Raw genomic sequence first — 19,935 nt, 5'->3', positions numbered from 1 at the left:
GCCCAATTTACATAACTTACACCAGCTCCAGAGTGCAAAGCAGATGCTATCACATCACGGAGGATAAGGTTTACCGATTCCAGAGGCAACCTATGCAAAAAACCTCATTTAAAAGATCCATAGAGAAAGTCTCCAAACCTGAAATCCTTACCAAAGCTACCTACAGAGCCAGAGGAGGGGAATTCTGCTTTCTCTTTCCCCTGCCTTCACCTCCCCCACCTACTAAAGCTCCTTAACTAAATCATTCCAGACTTTTTTTAAATCTGGACCTGTTTGGTGCTCAAAGACTGCCTGAGCTTGAATGAGAAATGAAACGTGTCCAAGAACACTGAGGATGTGGAACAAAACACTCTCATTCTCTGATCTACCCAAGATTAGATCAAGACAACACAATCTATTCCTTATCTGCAGAATCAAGAGTCATAACACTAGATTACACTAAAGCATGCTTAGTGGGGTGTCAGGAACACACATAAATAAAAGTACCAGAAAAAATGTCGCTACAAAACCTCTTGGCAAAGTTCTAGGATGAATCGTTCTTGCCAAGCATGCCAGTGGGCGCAGCAGCACACACTTCACATTGCTTTGGGCACTTTTAGACGGACAGAAGATTCATTTCCAAGGTGTCAGCACAGATAGATCCCAAGACCATCACCGAATACGAATTTACTAAAAAATATCTTAAACCGTGGTCACCTCGACTTATCTCACTGCACTGCCACTCAAAACCCACTGAAACGAACATCCTGACGACTTCAATGGACTTTGGGTCACGCTAAACACCCGGTGAAAACCATTAGTGCACAAGCAGGTTAATCTGGGTGCCTCACAAACTCGGAGCCCGGCGTGCTGCGTGTCGGCTGGTGAAGGGGTGGCAGGTGGCCTAACCCCCCTGCCTCCCCCACAGGGCAGCCCATATCACAGGCACCGAAACGGACCTCTCCGAGCGGCCAGGAGCGCTGCCGCCCTCTAGCCAGACATTCACGGAGAGCTGCCCTCGCCGCCTACGAGGGAGGCCTCAGCCTCCCAGCCGAGCCCCACCGCCAGCACACCCCAGGCCGTCCCGCCACTGCCGCCATCTTATTGTGAGGCGCGGCGAGCGGCCCCGCCCCGCGCATGCGCGCTCTACCCCGCCTCAGGCAGGCGGCAGTGGTACGTCACCTGTAGAGCGTGACGCCCACGCAGTGCGCATGCGCACTACGACAACAGTTTCGACGTCTTCCCGGTTTGCCCCCTCCACGCCGGGGGCCATGGAGGGTTACGGGGGCCGGCTAAGGACAATCCAGTCCCGTTTCGCGTTGCCGTACGGGTGCCAAATGGGGACATGTGTGTCCAATAGCGAGCGGCCTGGGACAGCCGGGGGCCGGTTGCCGTAGCAGCGGGTCCGCGGGCCCCTTTTCCCCCGGTCGCCTTCCCGGAGCGTCCGCGACAGCCGTGGGCAGGAGCTGCGCCCGGCCGCGGGAGCGATCCCGGGGGGGCTGAACCCCCCCCGAGACGGGCTCACAGGAGACGAGGCCTCCACGTTATGCAGGGCCATGAGAGGCCCCTCAGCGCGAGCGCTGATTCAGGATCCTCCCGGCCGTGTTTGCAGCCCCAGAGCTTGTCAAAGGGGAGAACGGTTTCCCCAGCGGCCCTCAGAGCGTGCCCCCACCCCGCTACCCGCGGTGCGCTCGTAGGGCCGCGCTTGTACCCTGCAGCCCTGCATTAGGCTGCGGAAAAGCAGCCAGTGTTATTTAAAGGACAATACCCAGAAAGGGAGATCCTGCTGTAGCAAGTGGTGAAATTTCCTGTATAAATATTGATGAGCCCAGAGGCAAAAGGAAATTAGAAGCTGGCCGGCCAAGTCGGGACATACCCCATGGCAGCCTGCAGCCTCGAAGGCGGCCTCCGAACGCCCTCCCCGCTGCCGTCCACAGAGCACCCACGGACGCGTCCACTGGGCTCCTCTTTACTACAGCCTTGCGCCGCACGCAGAGAAAATGTACCTTTTAAACCCCATGGGTTTTACATCTCGACATCCCTTTTTTTCATCTCTTGGGCACAGGCTTCTTTATTTAGCTTAATTTCTTTCTTAAATTTGGGCCTAGTAAATGACAGATCTTTTACCGCTGTCCTGTCATCAACAGCATCTTAACGCTTTGGTGACACAGCTCGGAGTTGGTATGGGCAGGACAGCTTTAATGCCAGCTGCTCTTCCGTATTCAGGGTTATCACTGCTGGCAAAACGTGAAGCTGAGGAGTTTGAGGAATTTTTTTCAGAAATGTTCCTGTTCAGAGAAGGCCCAAATGTAAAAGAAGACATATAAAAATACTTTGGAAATAAACTGTAAAGTTTACAAGACAAAGACTAAAAATCAACTAAACCTTAAGACTAAAAATCAACTAAACCTTAACTCTCCTTTGCTTGCTTTCAATAAGAGCTTTGGAAAAGATCCTGCTTTTCAGTTTTGAACTAGGGAGAAGTCCCACAAACAAATTTCCTACATTTCTCCCTCTGCACAGCTTGACAAAGGAAATTGTGGCCTAGGGACACAGCAAGCTGGCAGTCTGCTTGATGTTTCACATCATGAGATTCCTTTTCCCACTTAATTCCTTCATGTTGAATAAGAAGAGGTAATTTTCAGCCATTAAATTTAGATTAAGTCATGACTTGGTAGTAAACCCAGCTCGATCTCATAATCAATATGCCTTCACCTAAGTGAAAACAATTAGAAGATAAAATGATTCTTAGAAGTCAAATAGTACAGTGTTATAGAATATACTGTAGTGAGAAACAGTGACCGGATAATGGGATATTTGGTTTCTCAGACTCAGAAGAATTACACAAAATGGAGCAAAGTTAGTCTTTTAAGAGATCATTCCCTAAAACTGGGTCAGAAAATGTTGCCTCCCTTTGTCAGCAGTTATTAAAACGGAGAAAATCCTTCCTGATAATAAAGTGTTTAACAGGATTTCATAGGTGAGGGAAGTACACCAGAAGACATTCAGTTAAAATTAGGAATGATCATCGATTTACTCTATCCAAACCACAAAGAGTTAGTCAAAACGGTGCAAAATGCTTGATACATTCACAGGGCTTTCCTAAGTATGTCATTTCCCCACATAATTTTTTATTTTAGGAGAACAGGATCTGAATTGGACACAATCATCCTCGTAAAAATGCCAGCCACCTTTCTGGACTACTTTTACCAGTGTCAAGAGGCGAAGAGATGTTTGTGTTTCCAGGCTGAAGTTAGCTGCTGTTTTCTCAGGCGTGAAGATGAGCTCAATGGGGTCAGCCAGAACCGACTTGGATTTGTTTCAAAAAGCCAGTGTGAAGGAGGATGAAGTGTTCCTTCCAAGGAGATGAGAATGGCAACTCACTTCTAATCGGGGCACTAATGCCTTGGCTTTGGCTATTCATTTTCTAACTGTAGGATTGGAAACCTCTCTGCCAAGAGAGGTTGTGCAGTCTCCATCCTTGGAGGTTTTCAAGACCTGACAGGATAAAGCTCTGAGTAACCTGGCTTGATCTCATCGCTGATGCTGCTTTGAGCAGGAGGTTGGACTACAGACCTCCTTAGGTCCTCTCCAACCTGAGTTATTCTACGATTCTATTATTTTCATCCTTTTTACATCTATCATCTTTGGCTTTCCTCAGATATCAAGCTGATAAAGACTAGGTTTGAAAGTTCATTTTTATAAAGCATGGCCAGAAAAAAGTTGCGAGTTTAACTACTTTGTATAACTGAGACATATGACCCAGCCAGAAAGCCATAAAAATCTCTGTATGAGATTAAAATATCATGATAACTCTTCAAGGAAAAATGATAAGAAGGGTGAGAAATTACAAGTCTTTTGAAATATATGTCACAGGCCTATATGCGTTTGCAAACCAAACTGGAACTGCAAAATAGCTACCAAAATATGTTTATAGCACTACAGTCTCCAGTGTGCTGCATAATAAGGGCCAAGATGACTTTTGGGCATAGTCTCCACTGGCTGCAAGGTTATATATCATACAGTCTAAGCTGCTCCTTCATGTCTCCTTCAGACATCTCTCCAAATGTGTCACTTTTTTCCTTCATGAGCCTGAAGATGGCAGCCAGCTGCTCTCTCTGAACCCTGTCAAGAAGAAAAGGAGAAGGAATAGCCAGTCCCCAGAAGGCACTTTGAGCAAGAACATCATGGACAAATGAAACACGAAGCCAAACGCAGGTCATTTTACAAGCCTTACTGGCTGCAGGAAATCTGCCCGTGTGAGATGAGAAAGAGATAGCCTCTGGTTCTCCTTCCTCCACCTTCCCATCTATCCAATAATCCTGCACATCTCTCTGCAGTTCTTTAAATATGGAGATAAAACAGACTGCTTTAACACCAGCTTTGGAGTTTCTTAGGGCTTATCTGTGCTCAAAGTTTCAGGATAACTCGACATGTGGAATTTCGTAAGACCAACATGTCCCAATTTAGCAGAATCCATGATGAAACTGGAGTAAGCTTCATCAGCACGGTGTCCTTCCAATTCTGTAATGAGGGTATGTAGATACGGAGTAATTCAGGAATAGCTATTAAATTTTAAATGCATACACTACCTTAGAACTAGAGACTAGACTACCTGTCAGTGTGGACGTGACTTTAATGAGCCACTGGAAGATGAGATCACAGATTCAAATCTTTGATTAGAGTTCGTCTGCCAATGTCAAATGGTGAGATGGACTCATGTAGCCAGTCCAGCAACGGGGTGATCCCTGTGTGGGCAGCGGCTGACCAGTGAACCATCTTGCTCAGATTTCCATCCCAACAAAGTCCCATAGTAGATGATTAACTCCCTTCTCCCCATAACAGATGATATCTTGATTTTTCCCTAACCTGAAGCAGTTAACCATTGTTGTACGTCCTGCAGCACAAAGACTGGTATCTGTCACAGGGCTTTATTTGAGGAAGGTTTATAGGAGGGCTTGTATTGGTCATACGTCTACTGATCATCACTCAGGGATACAGAATGGTGGACAGCATAGGAGTGTCCTTTGTTTGCAAGTAGCTCATGAACTGATGCAACTTATTTTGATGTCTACAAAATCCTCTTTTAGGGCAAAACGGATGTGCACCTTGGCTCCAGTCAGGGCTGTGGGCTGGTTCGTTCTCACTGCTGGACTCCTACCTGGTTGGGACCAGATTGCAGTATTGCCTAGCACACCTCCTACCTGACTCTCCTGTGTGACATTAAAAGAACTAATGAGGTTGTGCTGCTCTATGGCTGTAACAAGGGAGAAGCAGTTTCTATTACTTCAAGGCTCATTTTGCCCCTATGTGACTGTGGGGCCAGAATTCAGCGATAGCCCAGCAGCTCAGAGCACAGATCTGCCACAGTCCCAGCTCCTCCTGCTCATTTAGCATCTTTAGACCTCCCCTGCGCTAGAAAGACAGACTCTGGCTTTTCCTTCCACATGGTCACCCTGTCAAGATTCCTCCGTCCCCGTCACAGCCAGCTTTCCGCATAGGGCTTTAATACACTGTAATTAATCCATTTAAATGCACGCCATTAGTTAACCTGGGGTAGTCTTCCTGCAAGTCCTGTGTGGACAAGCTATTAGCTGGTCCAGTAACAGGAGGGGTAGAAATACCTATTCACAGGCAAAACCAGGACGCAATCTTTGCTTGAAAGAAGAGAGGACAACATCAACACATCAGAAGCAACCACACCACGAACAAGATCAATGGAAGGAGACAGTCAGGAACAAGCAGAGGAGCCTTCGCATGCTGAGCTCCTGCCGAGTGGGGCTCTGCATTCTCCCCTCTCCTGGACTAAGCCCCAGCAGAAGCAGGAACAGCAGGCAGTCGTCCCAGCACCATTGCAGCAGGCAGGGCAGGAAAAAAGCAGATCCTGGCAAAAGCTCATTTGCCAATTCTTTTCTATTGCAATTAAAATGCAATTGTCCTAAGGCCAAACATATCCTGATAATGATGTGGGATCTTTTGGTTATGAAAGCTCTGGCCACAGGCTGTCAAGCGCCTGGATTTTTCTGTCTCTTCTGTAATTTTTTGTGCTTACATGAATAGCATCCAGCTGCCCTTTCTAGACGAGAGGAAGGGAAGCACAGTCGTTAGTGATCAATATTTTATTTTAGATCAGTGCTGGGCACCAGAGGGCACATTTCCAGTCTAGTGTGGAGAAATTCAATACACAGCTTTGCCTCACGTGTCTGAAATGCATGCCAGCTGGGAGCGCTCCACACAGGTCTGCATCCCTCGCTCGTTATTTCACAGACATTAACACTGTTGAAACCTCCCCAAAGGCCTGTTTCCTTGTCTCCAAACCTCCAAAATCAAGATCACAGACAATATTCACTCTATTTTTTTAAGTGCAACATCAATGCATTTTGGCTCTCCCCTCAACTTTAAATATCATGACTGTGCATTTGAAAACCAGAAATAAAAAAGAGCTGTTGCTGCTGTTACTTCTCTGTGCTACATAATCTACAACAAAGAGGGAGCAAAACAAAGATAAAGAGAGAAAAGAGCCTGGGAAGGAAGAGTAAGGCATCAAAAACATGAAACCGATTTCAAAAAGGAGCTTCTCCTATCAAAGGCGACCTTGTAAAACAACTTTGTACTGCTCCAGGTTGTATTTTTTTTTATTATTTCAGATCAAACCTACCCCATTCACAAGTAAAATTGTTCTCTCTTCCCGTAAGTGCTGTCCTCAAAACTACTTGGATTCAGGTCAAACAGAACTTTACTTATTGCTGACAAAATAGATTAATTAAGGATTTTCAAAGCAGCCTAATTCTTCTTGATAGGCAATTGAATTTGCATACTTAACTCCCTTAGGCTCTTTTCAAACATTTCAGTCCAAGAATTTTACAATTAACTGGAGATTTGGGGCAGTGAGCCATAGGTATATTAAAGGAGATCTACGTTTCAGGAACTGCTAGGCATCCATGTTCACAGCAGCTGAACTCCTGGGCAGAGCTCTGCATTTAGGAACGTTGCTAATTGCTCCGCAGCCAAACAAGATCAGGATCCTGCTGCAACGCTCACTACGTTGCTCCAGCAGAAATAAGGGAAAATCCCTGACTTTTGCCACTGGTCTGACTCTATTGTTAAGGAAGCCAGTGGAATCATTTATGGGGTAAAAGGCATAGGAGGGCAGAATGTACCTCTAACCTAAAATCCGGATTTTCAACACAAATCTCTTGAGGAAGAAGTTGCAAGTTGCTGGAGGCAGGCAGAACAAGCACAAACCAAATAAACTATTCAAAGGTTTATTGGACCAAACAAAGGCAATTTTTACAGATTCAAGCCACTAGAATTACAGTCCTTTGTATAAGAGCCACCATCAGATACAAAACAAACAAACAAAACAAACAAAAGTAAAAAATACCCAGACAGCCATTTGAGTTGAAGAAATAGTTTGACTCGCTGCCACTAGCAAAAATCTGGACTCAACTATAGACTTTGCTCGATGTACATATTGCCATGTAACTTAAACACAATGTATATAAGGCATTCTTTGCATAGTTGGGTGCTTGGGACACAGAGTCAGCTAGCCAGCACCAAGGGGAGACAGCGGCTGTACCAGCGGGATGTTGAAGCAGAGGGTCCAGATGTGCCTAAATTCATATGCAAACTACTGAACACGCTTGCAGTTGTCGGCTGGGAAGGGGCAGCCCAGCCTCTTCTAAAGCTGAAGCCTCCTGCTGTTCTTTAAATAAGCCCTTTTATGAAGAGTTTGCCAACCCCAGGCGCTGGAAAGGACAACTGTGTACAAGGTTTCAAGTATTGTCTGCATAGGAATTAAAAAGGGAGGGGAAAAAAAAAGAACCAGCCTGTTGGGTTTCTGATATGTTTGCAGCGTTAGCCAAGAGGCAGATGTCCTGCAGTGAGAGAGAAACTTTGAAGGACACATCCCTACCCAGCCTGGTGTTTCTACATCATCATTAGAGGACACAGGCTCTCTTCTCACTCTCACAAACCAGCTGGGTTTGATTTGAAACCTGCTATGTCTGAAGCAGGTATACACGCCCAGCCAAATTCACCTTCTGTATGTGACAGAGCTGAGGAGCAATGCTGAGCTCTGGCTCCAGTGGGCAAGCCACAGGGTTAGCAAGAGAAGAGGGCACTGGAACAGCAAGCAGGCAGAGGAATGGGGAGGGTGTCTTTTCCAGGACCCCCACAATCTTATCCCGAGCCAGAGGGAACCCCTGATGCCATAGCTACCTCCTTGGGTCTTTCCTCTTGGGAACTGGAATAGGGAAAAGTGAGAATCCAGATATTAACAGCAGCCAAAGTGTGGCCTCCTAAACCTCCATCACAAGCAGAACAGCTAAACTATCAGTCTTCGTCACTTCTCGAGTCATTCTGTCTACCTACAGAATCAGCTCTCTGCTAAAATAACTACAGAAGCAAGATTTGAGTCGGTCCAGCTACCATCTGCCATCCCTCACTTGGACCCCACTTTGTCCCTCCACCCCTCAGAATAAAGCAGCATTGTACAACATTTGAAATCATAGGCAGTTCCCACCCCCCAGCAATAAAGAGGAGTTTGGCCCCAGGAAGAAACAACTTGATAGTCTGGTATAATGTCCAGGCTGGTCTGGGAGAAGAGCTACGGCTCGCCCACCCCAATAAAGGAACAACACAGATTTCATGGCAGGCCTAATACATGGTTATGAACACAACTAATAGACTTGCTGCATATTTAGTGTCCAATTTAGGTTCTGTTTGGGGGAGAGGGAGGAAGGTTCATCTCCTAGGACATCCCAGTCCCCCAAACACAACTCAAGTCACTGCTTGGGCCCAGCCCCAGTCCATGGAGCCACACAACAGGATCTCCTCAAACTTGACACCACAGGAGTTTTTGAAGAACTCCACTTCAGACCAAGAGGGGATCCCAAGTTTTGAGGGTTTATGGATTTCTCTTATGGGTGTGTTTGGTTGGTTTTGGTATTTCTCTCAGGCCTTTAAAGATGTCAAGGGATGCCTTTAGGAGGAGGCTAGGGACAACTTCATATAGTCTTCAGTTCTGCAAAGAGAAACAGGGAGAGAAATCATTTCAGTCATTTCACCCCTCAGGTTGGTTCATTATTATTCACATAAATGAGCAAGGGGAAAACTCAGTGTGTGTGTGTGGGAAGGCAAGGCAACTTCCCACCTCAGGGCAGAACAAGCCGCTGTTTGCAAACCTCATGCCTCTAAGGAGGAGGCACTTTGCTTCATCAACTGCAGCAGGATAGTCGAAACTCAGTCAGAGGTGTAAATCCCCTCATCTGGAACCAAGTCTAAGTTACAACCCTTCTGACCTACTGATGAGAGCTGGAGAAGCCCAACTAATTGGAAGCCTTCGTTAGCTCCAGGGGTTGCTGCCTCACTGTCCTGTGCAGAGCCTCCCTGGGCTGCTGGCAGTCTTGTCCAGCCCAGATTCCTCCTCCCACCTGCAGCCAGATGAGGCAGGAACAAGTACTGCTTTCACAGGGCAGTGTGCCTCAAGAGGTCAACCTTTCTCAATCTTCCTACAGATGGGTCTGTTCAAGGGAAGAAAGCAAAAAACCCCAAACTCTCTGCAAGTCGGGGGGCTTCCTTTTGATGGGAAGCTCTCCCAATGTCCCAGGGAAGGAGGGTGAGATGATTAGATGTGTTTTATGGGTGGGGACACCCAGGCACTCCCTGAGATCTTGCAGCATGTTGTTAGCAGAGCCAGGGCTAAAAACTGTGGTCCCTCGTTCTCAGCTTGAACCTTTCAGACGTTCTGCCCTTACTGCCCCAGCATCTCTCACGGCCCACCATCCACAATGGGAAACACCTGACAGTAGGCTGGACAGCTGCCCACAGACACACAGACCTGCACTAAGGTAGAGGGAAGCTACAACACACATTACCTAGGCACTTACAAACACACACAGATGCGCCCCAGCCTAATTCCTCCTGAATGTGATGGGGTTCACTGCCCATAACGCCTGAGCCCCATTTGAAAGTCCCCTGCTCCTGACAGCCACAGCATGAAGGCAGATTACAGTCTCATCTCTTCCTCAATCATCTGCAAAAGGTTGCCTTCTCCAGCAGCCTCACAAGTGCAGCTGGCGACCCGGATCCCGGATGGGAGACACAGGCTGAAGCTTCACTGGGGACTGGGGTTACTCAAGCAACGCTGCAGAGGCTCAGTGGCCGGCCCATTAGGACAAAGAAAGGAAATTCTCCGGAGTGGATAATCGCTCTGCAAGATTCGCAGCACTGAGGATCGGATCATCCCGCTCAAGTCACGCAAGCATAATCAGATTTCACGTGTGAGGGCATAAGCTTGTTGCCATGGGGGCCCAGAAGGAGAGGTCCCCTCCAGCATGCTGCAGTTGGAATGGTGAGGGATGGAGGATGTCAGGGAGGGTGGATGGGGCTCGGTTGCAGCCCCTCACAGGGATACTCACCTCCAGGACAGGGCCAGGCTGATAGCTGGGGTAAGAAGATCTTAAACCAAGCATGAACTTAATGGAGGACGTCCATCAGAGCCATAAATTCCCCATCTGCACAACAGGGATACCCCTTACTGCTCTTGGAGCAAGCTGTGAGGGGGATTAGACTAAAGAGCATGGGACAGTCCATCACTGGGGACATCAGGGCCATATAACCCCTCAGACTGGGAAGCTCTGTCATTGCTGCCACAAAGCCTGAGAGACTTAATCAGCTTGGGATGGAGGCCGAGAGCTTTGAGCCACTGCTTATCCTTGGCTCTTCCCTCCTTTCCATTCGCCTTGGACAATGAGATCAACCTGTTTGGCATGCTTTCCCCTAGCAGCACATCAATCAAACCAAGTTAGAGTCTTCTTTTGCTGGAAGCCTGTATCCTCTCTTCAGATACAAATTATCCAAATATCTCTGCTCTGGCCCCAGCTGAAGGCCAAGTCAGTAAATTGTATGATTTGTCAGCTGGACATGGTTCTGTGCAAGGAACAACTGGAGAACAAGGAGCTCAGACAAGGGCAGGTCCTGGCTTATGAGGGAGGCTCAGGTACTGAAGGTCTCAAAAGACCATGCTTCTCCTGAAGCATGGAAACTGGATGTTCTTCTGGTGGCCTCAGAAGCATTCCCCTCACTCCAGCTCAGCCATGGCATCAGCACAAGGGCATGGGCTTCTTCCCTTTGAGAGCAGACAGCATCCCAGCACTGACAAATGGGGTGGGCTGGTGGCATTCCCATATGTGTTTATCCCTCATGTGTGCAAAGTCTGCAGCAGGAGGTCAGGAAATCCTGTAGCCCATCCATAGACCATAGCTTTCCAAAGGAGTCCTGACCCCCTCCAAGGAGATCCCAGAGCACCTTGCTGTAACCACCTCTGGCAATCGCTTGTGCCCTTTTCAGGAATCACTTCACTCAGAAAGCTGATTTTCTGAAGTGCGGACCATTCCCAGCTCCTTCCCCTGGCAGAGGGACCAGGTGCTCAGCTTCTCGGGAACATCAGTCCTCTGGTCTGAAATCCTGGCAAGGAGGGCAGACAGCAATCTGGCTCCAGACTCTTTTCAATCCAGACAGGCTAGGATTGACCCTTGAGGATCGAGAGCAGTGAAGAAAGGCCCTGGGTGCTGGGCAGACCTGGCAATGGGTGGTCAAGCTCTCCCCAGGCAGTTCCCTCGCATCTCACTGCTGGGGATGGTCCCATCACCGCTGCTTCCCATTTCTCTGTCATTGGGGCCGCTACCATCTCATTTCTGGTAGGGACCAAAACCCAGTCTTGTCCAGGATCGGGGTATTGCAGGAAGAATATGAGGAATGACATACTAAATCTAAGCTTTCCTGGTGGTCCCCAAAGTGTGGGCCAGTTCATTCAGCCAACAGGTAAAACATGGAGAGAGAGGACTTAAATGCAGAACAGGGAGAGACAGTCAGTGCTTAGAAAAGGGAAGAGCGGGACAGTGAGAGGTATCAAAGGGAGCTTCTATCAACACAAATCTGAAATTCCTCCAGTGGGACAGAAAGGTCGAAAGGTGCACACAACCTCGGGAAATACCTACTGCTCCTCAGGAACAGCAGGAAAGCAGTCAAGGCTGCCAGAACCTGTGCGACTGGGGAGCACAAGTCCCATCACCTTTAGGACAGGGGCCGGTGAGGAGTCACTGGGGTCGGGGACCGCGTCACCCCCGGAGCGGACCTTGCCCACCACTGTTTCAAGACAGAAGCTTCCCATGTTTCCCAGCCGCAGCAGCAACAGCCAAAAAGGCCAGAGCGCAGCCAGGAAGGTGGCTCAAGCTCCTGGCCACCTCAGCTGAGAGGCCACGATCGCCTCCTTCAGTTGTGTGCCCATCCCCTTGCAACACTCCTGACCCCCCCAGCCAACACCGCAGCAGTGGGGAAAGCCACGGATGGGCCAGCCTGTGCTTTCCTCTGTCGCTCAGTGTTTGTGCTCCAGCTCGCTGTCTACCAGTTGGCACGCAGCCTGGTGTGATGCCCCGATTCCCTGCAGCCCTCGGTGTCCCCTGGCCACAGGGGAGCCGCAGGAGAGGCAGAGCCAGGCTCCCAGAGAGTTAGCAGATAGAGAACGGCAAGCTGCCCATGCCACACAGGATTAAGCAGAAGCAGATGAAGACAAGTTGTGAGCGCTGGGTGAGGGAGACACGGAGAAGCAGCCACAAGCTGGGACAATTCAGGACCTGAGCCAAAAGAAAAAACCCGGGAGCTCAAAGCAGAGTCGCTGTCTGGTCTGAAATCTCATCCCAGGGCAGGGTCAGAGATTCACACCCTGCAAAGGCTACGGGGGAGCTTGCAAAAGTTTCCTCTCTCAGACAGGAGAGGAGGAGGAGACGGGGAAGGGGCTTCCTGGCCTCCCCTTCCCCTGGGTTTCCGAGGGAGGCATCCTGAGTTGCTCAGTTTTTAAAGCTGGTGGGGACTCATGACTCAATCAGATGCTCTATAAATAGGGCCAGAGCTCAACTCCACTGACATCTCGTAGGTCAGAGGACATTTTTCCAGGGGATATGGTGGAGGCAGGGAACAGCACTGGCCCACCAGGAGATCCCCTTCTCATACGAGCGGACTCTGGCAGCTACGAAAGGAGCATCAGAGCAGTGGGAGCTCAGCAGGGACCCCCAAACACACAGTGCCCCTTTCCTACAAGAGGCAGGGGGGAAGGAAGCGTGCCTCCTGCGCTGGGTGTTTTGCGGCTGAAAGCAGCCTTGCCCATGGTCACTGCCATCCCCGTGACTGGTGGTCGCAGTGAAGCAGTGGCCAGCCTGACCTGAAGAGTCCCATGGCCCTAGGCTTTGTGGTCCCTTGCTGCTAACTCCTCCTCCCTCAGCCCAGGACGACTATCGTGCTGCAGAAGATGAAAAGCAAACAAATAATAAAAACCCAAAGAAAGCCCAAACTTACCAGCTTCCCTCATCCAAAAGAAGCACCATGCTTGACAGGACAGGACAGCAAAGCTGCTGGGTTGGGGGTGAAGGTTAGCAGAAGAGAAGGCAGGAGAAAGAGGCCCAGATCCCATGCTATACAGAGGGGGGAGCAAGCAAGCGAGCCAGGGCTATGTGATGGCAGTGCAGGGGGTGGACGGGGACAGATGCCAGTGGAGAGCTCTCCCGAAATGCAATCTCCCCCAGCCCAGTCCACCCGCTTATTTTTGGAGGGCCAGTAGTGGAGATGTGCAAAATAGGTCAAGGTCTGTCAACACGGTCATTAAAACCCTGCAGCTGCTTCCTGCCCTTGTGTGCTCCAGAGTTGTCATCACGAGCATTGTCTCGTTCAAAACTGAGCTTCAGCACGGTTCTCCCTCAAGCCACAGCTGCATCACCACTTTGATCCGGGATGTCTGGCAGAGCAAGGAAAGGTCTCTCCTTTCTGTCATTCCCTAGAGCCAGGGTCTGTCTGGGGCACCCTGCCTTGCTGAAACTCCAGGGTCCAAGCCCAGTTTTATTCAGTGCCTCATAACCAAGAGGTACTCTGAACCCAGCTGGGGAGGAGACAGATTTCCATTGCTAAATTACCACCAAGAAAAGGACTGAGTGTGAGACTTACAGCCATCCAGTTCCCCTAGCATGAATTCCAGCTTGCAGCTGAGCCCTAGGGTTAAGTCTAGCCTGGATTCAAGCAATGGCTCCTCAACCTACCCATGGCGAGCCAGGAGATGAGAGGAGAGGATTGGGAGGCAGGAGGAGAATTCGCTCCTGGAATGGGTCACCTGACTGCGGGAACTGAGCCCATCAGCCAAGGAAACTGGGAAGCCATCCCTACCTTCTTCTCAGTCTTACAAAGGCTGGGGAATCACCTGCTCCATCCATGAGTGCACCAGCAAACAGCGGAGCGTGTCTGAGCAGTTTGGTGCCATTCACTCAGACTCCCCTCAGCCCCAGCTGAGGCCCCATGGGGCAGCTTCTGGCTCTCCACCCCCACCTCTTCCTAAACCCCAGAAACAAGAGAGAGGACAGAGGAGAGACCTTTCCACAGACCATCACATGGGATCTGCTCTCCTTTCTCCAGCCAACACACCTAGCAAAGAGTGGCAAGGACAGAGCACAGACAGCTCAACCCCTCAGCATGACTGAGGCCAACCAAGACTTGGCTGGGACCTGCCCTGCCTCATGGAAAGAGAGAGCTGAAAGCAGAGACCCAAGGGAGTTGTTTCTCGTGATTGTTTTCTCCTGTACCTTGAGTGGAGCCTTGTTGCAGCTGTCAATGATCAACACAGTCCTGATCATACTCCTTTCTAACTGCAAAAAGCCCCCACTAACCTCTTTCAACCTTTGAAAAGCAGCTGGCAGAGACCACTTCAATCCATCCATGCGAGCCAGGCCCTGAAGGCACACTGGGGAGCCCTTTCTCTTCCTCCCTCATCTGCCAGGACAGCAACACCTAACAGTCAACCCTTGTGGGCTGTCTCTCATGCCTACACAACTCAGCCCTGTCTGAACGGAGGCAAGCTGCACCACTACAAGTCATATTTCTCAGCCTGAACTAGTGCTTTGCACCATGGCAGCTACAGTTGGCAATAGATGGCCAAAAGCCTCAGGTGCACAAGACAATGATTTGGGAAACACACTGTGCTGGCTTGACTAAGGGCTGCATCCTCCCCCTGCATTCTTCCCTTTCCTGTCCAGACTATTTTTCTCCCCCAGGGGAGCAAACACTACGTGCTTTTGTTCTAGAAGTACTGGTGACCCACCAGGTGTGATCAAGCACAGCCACCACCCAAGCAGATGTATTTCCCAACTAGATTTACTGTCCTCCTCCCTCACTGAGAAGTCCCTCTATTTTTTAAGACTGAAGTAACCAGAAGCAGGAAGTTGTATCACTCAGTAAAGGTCACATTCCTTCCCCTTTTAGTCCAGATTTAGCGCCAGTTTGAAGCCGCAAGACTCAAGTGAGTACTAGGCAAGACAACCGCAGCTTCTGGAGTGATGCATGTTAGAGCAGAAGTGGGTTTTTGGTTAAATAACCCAATCTACTGCATGCCTGTCCTCTGCTGTCTGAAATCCTATAGCTCTTCCTGCAAAGGCAAGTAATTCTTTCAGTGGCACCTACAAAATCAGGGGTCCCCAAATTAAGACTTGTGGACTAATGATCACCACAACAAGTAGCCTCAAGGAGGTCTGTGGGACCCACTTGCATTTTTGGGGATGTTGCTTACAGGCTGCTTCATATGGGAACCCGGTGGTCCACAGGAAAACTGGAGGGCTGACAGGGCTAAAAGCAAAGACTAAGCATGTCTCAGCTTTGGCAACACACCTTAGGACTAACTACCCACTCACTCAGCAGCCCTGATTTTCCAAATCGGGAAACATGAGTGGTGGTGGGATGTCCAACTTCAGGCATCCAAGATGGAAGGGGTGAGCATCCACACGTGAGAGCCCCCACTCCCCCCAGAGCGCTCATGGAAAGCGAGATGGAGGCAGAGGGGAACGGACTCATTAATCTGTTATGAGGAGGGAAGGGGGAGGGAGGTGGGGAGGGAGGTGGGACAGGCAGTCAGTTGCAGCTCAGAAACAAGCCCTCCCCCAGAAAACAAGACCCCAAAGCAAAAAAAAAAAAACACCCCACATTAGCAGATGTTATCAGTGGTACCACTACTTCTAAGAAACAGCATGTCCTTACCAAAAAGATTTGCAAGAATATTTGTGGCCGAGGACCTAAGGTACTTGCTACAGAGATGTGAGATCAGAGGTCAGCTCAATCCTGCAACATAAAGGTGGCAAACCTGGGTCACAGCAGGTCAGCAGCACGGTCAGGGTGCATGAAGTCGGGGAGAGGGATGGAACTGCTGAGGGAGAAGGATGCAGGACTGGGCTGAGCCACTGTGCCCAGCTTGCCCGGGAGCTTACCTGGCAGCAGCCCTGCCCCCTTACACCACCTGCAAGGCCTGAAAGGAAAAGCTGCTGATGCCGCAGTGAAGATTTGGGGGGAAAAAAAAGTAAGCCAGCAACAAAGCAAGACAAAAAAATACTCACAAAGCTGCCTTAAAGAAATGAACAACACAAATATGGAAGAGGAGAAAATAAAGGAACAGTAGGAAAAATATGTCTGCCAATGGCCCTCAGTGTAGAAGGCTGCTGAGAGCCTCCAAGGGACCACAGTGTCCAGGCACTGTCCATCAGTCCTAGGTGCACTGTCCTGCCCTGGGAGTGCTCCAGAGGGACGTGGTCAATGATGCCTGGGAAGTCCCACAAGCCCAGGAAAGGTCCACCAGCCCCCAGAGTGGGTTCTACAGTCCTGAGTACAAAACCCCCATCCCACTGCTGTCCGTAGGTAATGTCCCCTCAGTGTCCCCAGACGACAGTAGGAACATTTGTTGCCACAGAGGAACCAGACGAAGGCCCTGCAGGGCTCGTGGCCATGAAAACCTGAGCAGTGATTGCTCAGTTGGTTTGGATGGAGCTGGTGATGCAAAGGATTTGAATTTGTGTGCTGCAGATAGATTTTTTTTTTTTTGCATTGGTGCTTAGCAGGATCCTGAAAAGCAATTTCTGTTGAGCCCCACAGGTTTCACTCACATTCACTCAGTTCATTCCACCACCACCTTCCCGAAGTGAAAAATACAATGATGCTAACAGACCTGCTTAGCGTTTTACCGGTTGGGGGCTCCAGGCATGATAAAGATATAACAAAAGGAAGAAAGCAAACAACATTTTTTCCTGATGCCACCAATGCAGAATCAACCCATAGCCAGAGAAAACCAGAGCTCATTTCTGTTGCTGATCCCAGAGCACACAGCCCTTGCAGTTCTTTGCTCCTGGCAGTGTTACAAGGCAGGTGAAGCCCAAGATTTGAGGACAACTGGGAGCTCAGAAGCCAGGGGAGAAAGGGAAGACATCTCTTGATGCGAAAGTCAGGTTTGACATGGAGAGAATGGCTGTGGGCTGCAGGCTCAGCTAGTGAAGGCAGCCTGCACAGAGCCCTGTGCACCACCTGAGTCTCCCACGGGACCGGAGTGAGGACACGTCAGTGCCAGCCCAAGGGCAGGTCTCTGGATTTACGCTGCATACTGCAGTGCCCTGCTCAGGCCACGGAGAGAAAGCCTGGCCAGCCCAGCCACCAGCAATGGGGAGATGTTGCCCAGAGGTCTCAAGGCCAGGCTTGCCAGCAGGATCATGCCTGACCCAGGGGCAAGGGGCAATCCCTCCATCCTTGCCTTCCCTGCTGCGATCAAGTTTCCACTTAGTCTGTGTCAGGCCTTCATACCACGCCAGTTGTGGTGGTACCCAAACCACGGCATCAGAGGCAAGGGGTGACAAATTCCCCCGAGTCATCCCAGGAGTTGCACACCACTGGGTAGAGAATTGAGTCCCATAGCCCTTCGGACAGCAGTGGAGAGAACAACATCTCCCAGGCTTGCCTTGAGCCACCCCTGGGAAATCGGTTCCTTGTAGCTTGCCCAAGAGGGAAGGGGTACGAGCTGCACACGTCTGCTGGGGAGCAGCCTGCCACAGAGCCTGCTTGTAGGGCAAAGCCCTTGGCTGCAGGGTTTGGTGTCTCTGGTTTAGCATGGGCTCTGGGTGCCCGTGGGCTGAAGGACTCCCTCCGCACATGGGCAGAGACTTCACACTGACAGCACAGAGTGGCTTTGGATAGGGCTTTGCAGCTCAAGGTGCAAGGTTGGGTTTCATTTCCCTTGTACAGGCTGGGAAATCTTTAGCTAGAAAGCTTGTTTTCGGTAACGGGACAGGCTCTTCCTTTCTTCAGGCAGGGCTCAAGCTCAGGAGGAAACTTTAGCAAAAAGTGCGAGATGGACAATTCTCCTTCCCTGCCAGGGCCACTACATGGCAAATCCCCACCATCACTTACAGCTGAGGAGCCAGCCCTAGGTATGGACGTTCCCAGTCTCAGCCGTGTCACAGTGAACTCTAAAGCTCCACACTAACTCACTTTGCTCCAGTATTTCTGAGCTATGCCCACGTCCTCAGTTTGGAGGCCATCCACAGGGTAAAGGGACGGGAAGTAGCTAGACATCAGGGCCTCAACAGATAAAAATCAATGTGGTACTAATGGGATCAGGGGAACTACACCAGCTTGCATCAGCTGGGAGATTTGGTCTAAGCATCCAGAGAAGGAGCTTGAACAGGTCCAAGGGTATGTAGGGCCATGGTGTCTTCACCTCCTAATCAGTGTGACTTTATTTGTTCTCATGTCTTCCTGGGTGGGAGAGGTCTGGACCATGGTGCAATGAGATGTTGAGCCCAAGGCTACCAAGGTAGTCTGGGGAGAGACAGGTCTGAACACACCCCGCTTGCTTCAAGAAGATGCCAACCAGATGGCCTTGGGCAAGAAGAAAAAGGAAACTCAACTTACCTTTGTTCTTCCTCAAGTTCTTCTTTGGTCATCATTGACTTGTACTGGTTTCCCCTCAGCTTTCCAGGACTGTATTTAAAAGAGAACGTCTCATCTGCAGCTGGAGAGTAGGAGAGGGAGAGACAAAGAAGAGCAAGAGATTGTGTGAGCCAGAGACCTCCCGAGAGCAACAATCAACAGCAGTGGGCTTGTTCCCTTGAGCTTCTCGCTGACCCCTGCTCCCACTCACACACCCTAAATGCTACGACCACCCCAAAAGATACTTCCACAGTCAGCTCCCGTCTCCAGAAAGCCTGGGCAGTGTCGGGGAAGCTGTGTGGATTGCAGTGGAGAGCCAAGGTGTTGCTGGCCAGAGGACAGCAGGAGTCCCAGCTGGAGCTAGCACTGGAAACAGCGAGGACTGCCGCGAGCGAGCAGCCCTGCTTGGAAGCAGATACAAGTAAATCCTACAGCACGGGAACCATATGCTATTGCTCTCTTTGGATTCGAAGCCTTGCAGGCGCATCTTGGCTTATCAAGACATGCTAATCCTGCCCTGATTAGCTCACAGCATTTTCCGCTTCTCCTCTCCAGACTTGCATTCCTCCTCTCTCCCTCTCCTTGTCTAGGGGCCCTTTCCCATGCTTGGGGTTCACAGATGGTGCCACGAGCAGAGCTGTCCCAGGCCATGCAGCCCAGCAGCTCTCCTGCAGTCCTTGACAAAGCTTGGGAAAAAAGGAGGTGCTACACTGCAAATCCCAGGGCTGCAAATAGAGCTGAGCCGAGGCAGCCCCAGGAGCACCAACACAGCGGGGTCCAATTCCCTCTGTTACCAGCCAACAGACCTAAACAGGAAACTGAGGTCTCCTTCTCCAGGCCTGGGTGCTCTCCTACCCGGCTCGCCAGCCTCAGCCCTGTGCTAATTAGAGCACCGAAGCTCACGGACTCTGAGCCAAAGCCGATCCTTTTCCAATCGGATTTTGTTCAAGCGCTATTTGCTTTTAAAAACCTCTCCCCTGCTTTATCTTCCTATAGATGGGAGAAAACAACAGGAGTGGAGGTCAATCCAAAGGGCAGCCCAGGAAGAGCGGCTGCTTCGGGTAGTTGCCTTTATTGGTTATCTGTGGGCTGTTTATCTGTGAGCCTTTATCTCCCAAGGACTGCAGGACTCGGCTGCCTCACATCCAGCCATCTAGCATTGCTGTTTCCACATCC

At 50.0% G+C, this 19,935-nt stretch overlaps 1 protein-coding gene across 4 annotated transcripts in view; it reads right to left on the bottom strand.

The window, feature by feature from the left end:
• Positions 1–3,036: 3,036 nt before the first annotated feature.
• MXRA7 (matrix remodeling associated 7) overlaps positions 3,037–19,935 on the bottom strand; it is a 30,500-nt gene continuing 13,601 nt past the window's right edge. Inside the window, exons 4-6 of one of the 4 annotated variants that reach the window (XM_075519116.1) lie at positions 18,742–18,841; positions 16,051–16,131; positions 7,231–9,004 (exon numbers count right to left, since the gene is read on the bottom strand). In XM_075519116.1, coding sequence (XP_075375231.1) covers positions 16,098–16,131; positions 18,742–18,841 — 134 coding nt within the window. In that variant the 3' untranslated portion in view covers positions 7,231–9,004; positions 16,051–16,097. Of the gene's footprint in view, positions 4,105–7,230; positions 9,005–16,050; positions 16,132–18,741; positions 18,842–19,935 lie in introns of those variants that run through there. The other 3 variants (XM_075519117.1, XM_075519114.1, XM_075519115.1) reach the window with 3 other exon arrangements.

This window comes from Mycteria americana, chromosome 16 (assembly GCF_035582795.1).
Source record: "Mycteria americana isolate JAX WOST 10 ecotype Jacksonville Zoo and Gardens chromosome 16, USCA_MyAme_1.0, whole genome shotgun sequence".
Classification (NCBI taxonomy): domain Eukaryota; kingdom Metazoa; phylum Chordata; class Aves; order Ciconiiformes; family Ciconiidae; genus Mycteria; species Mycteria americana.
This window is presented reverse-complemented; position numbering and strand designations above follow the sequence as displayed.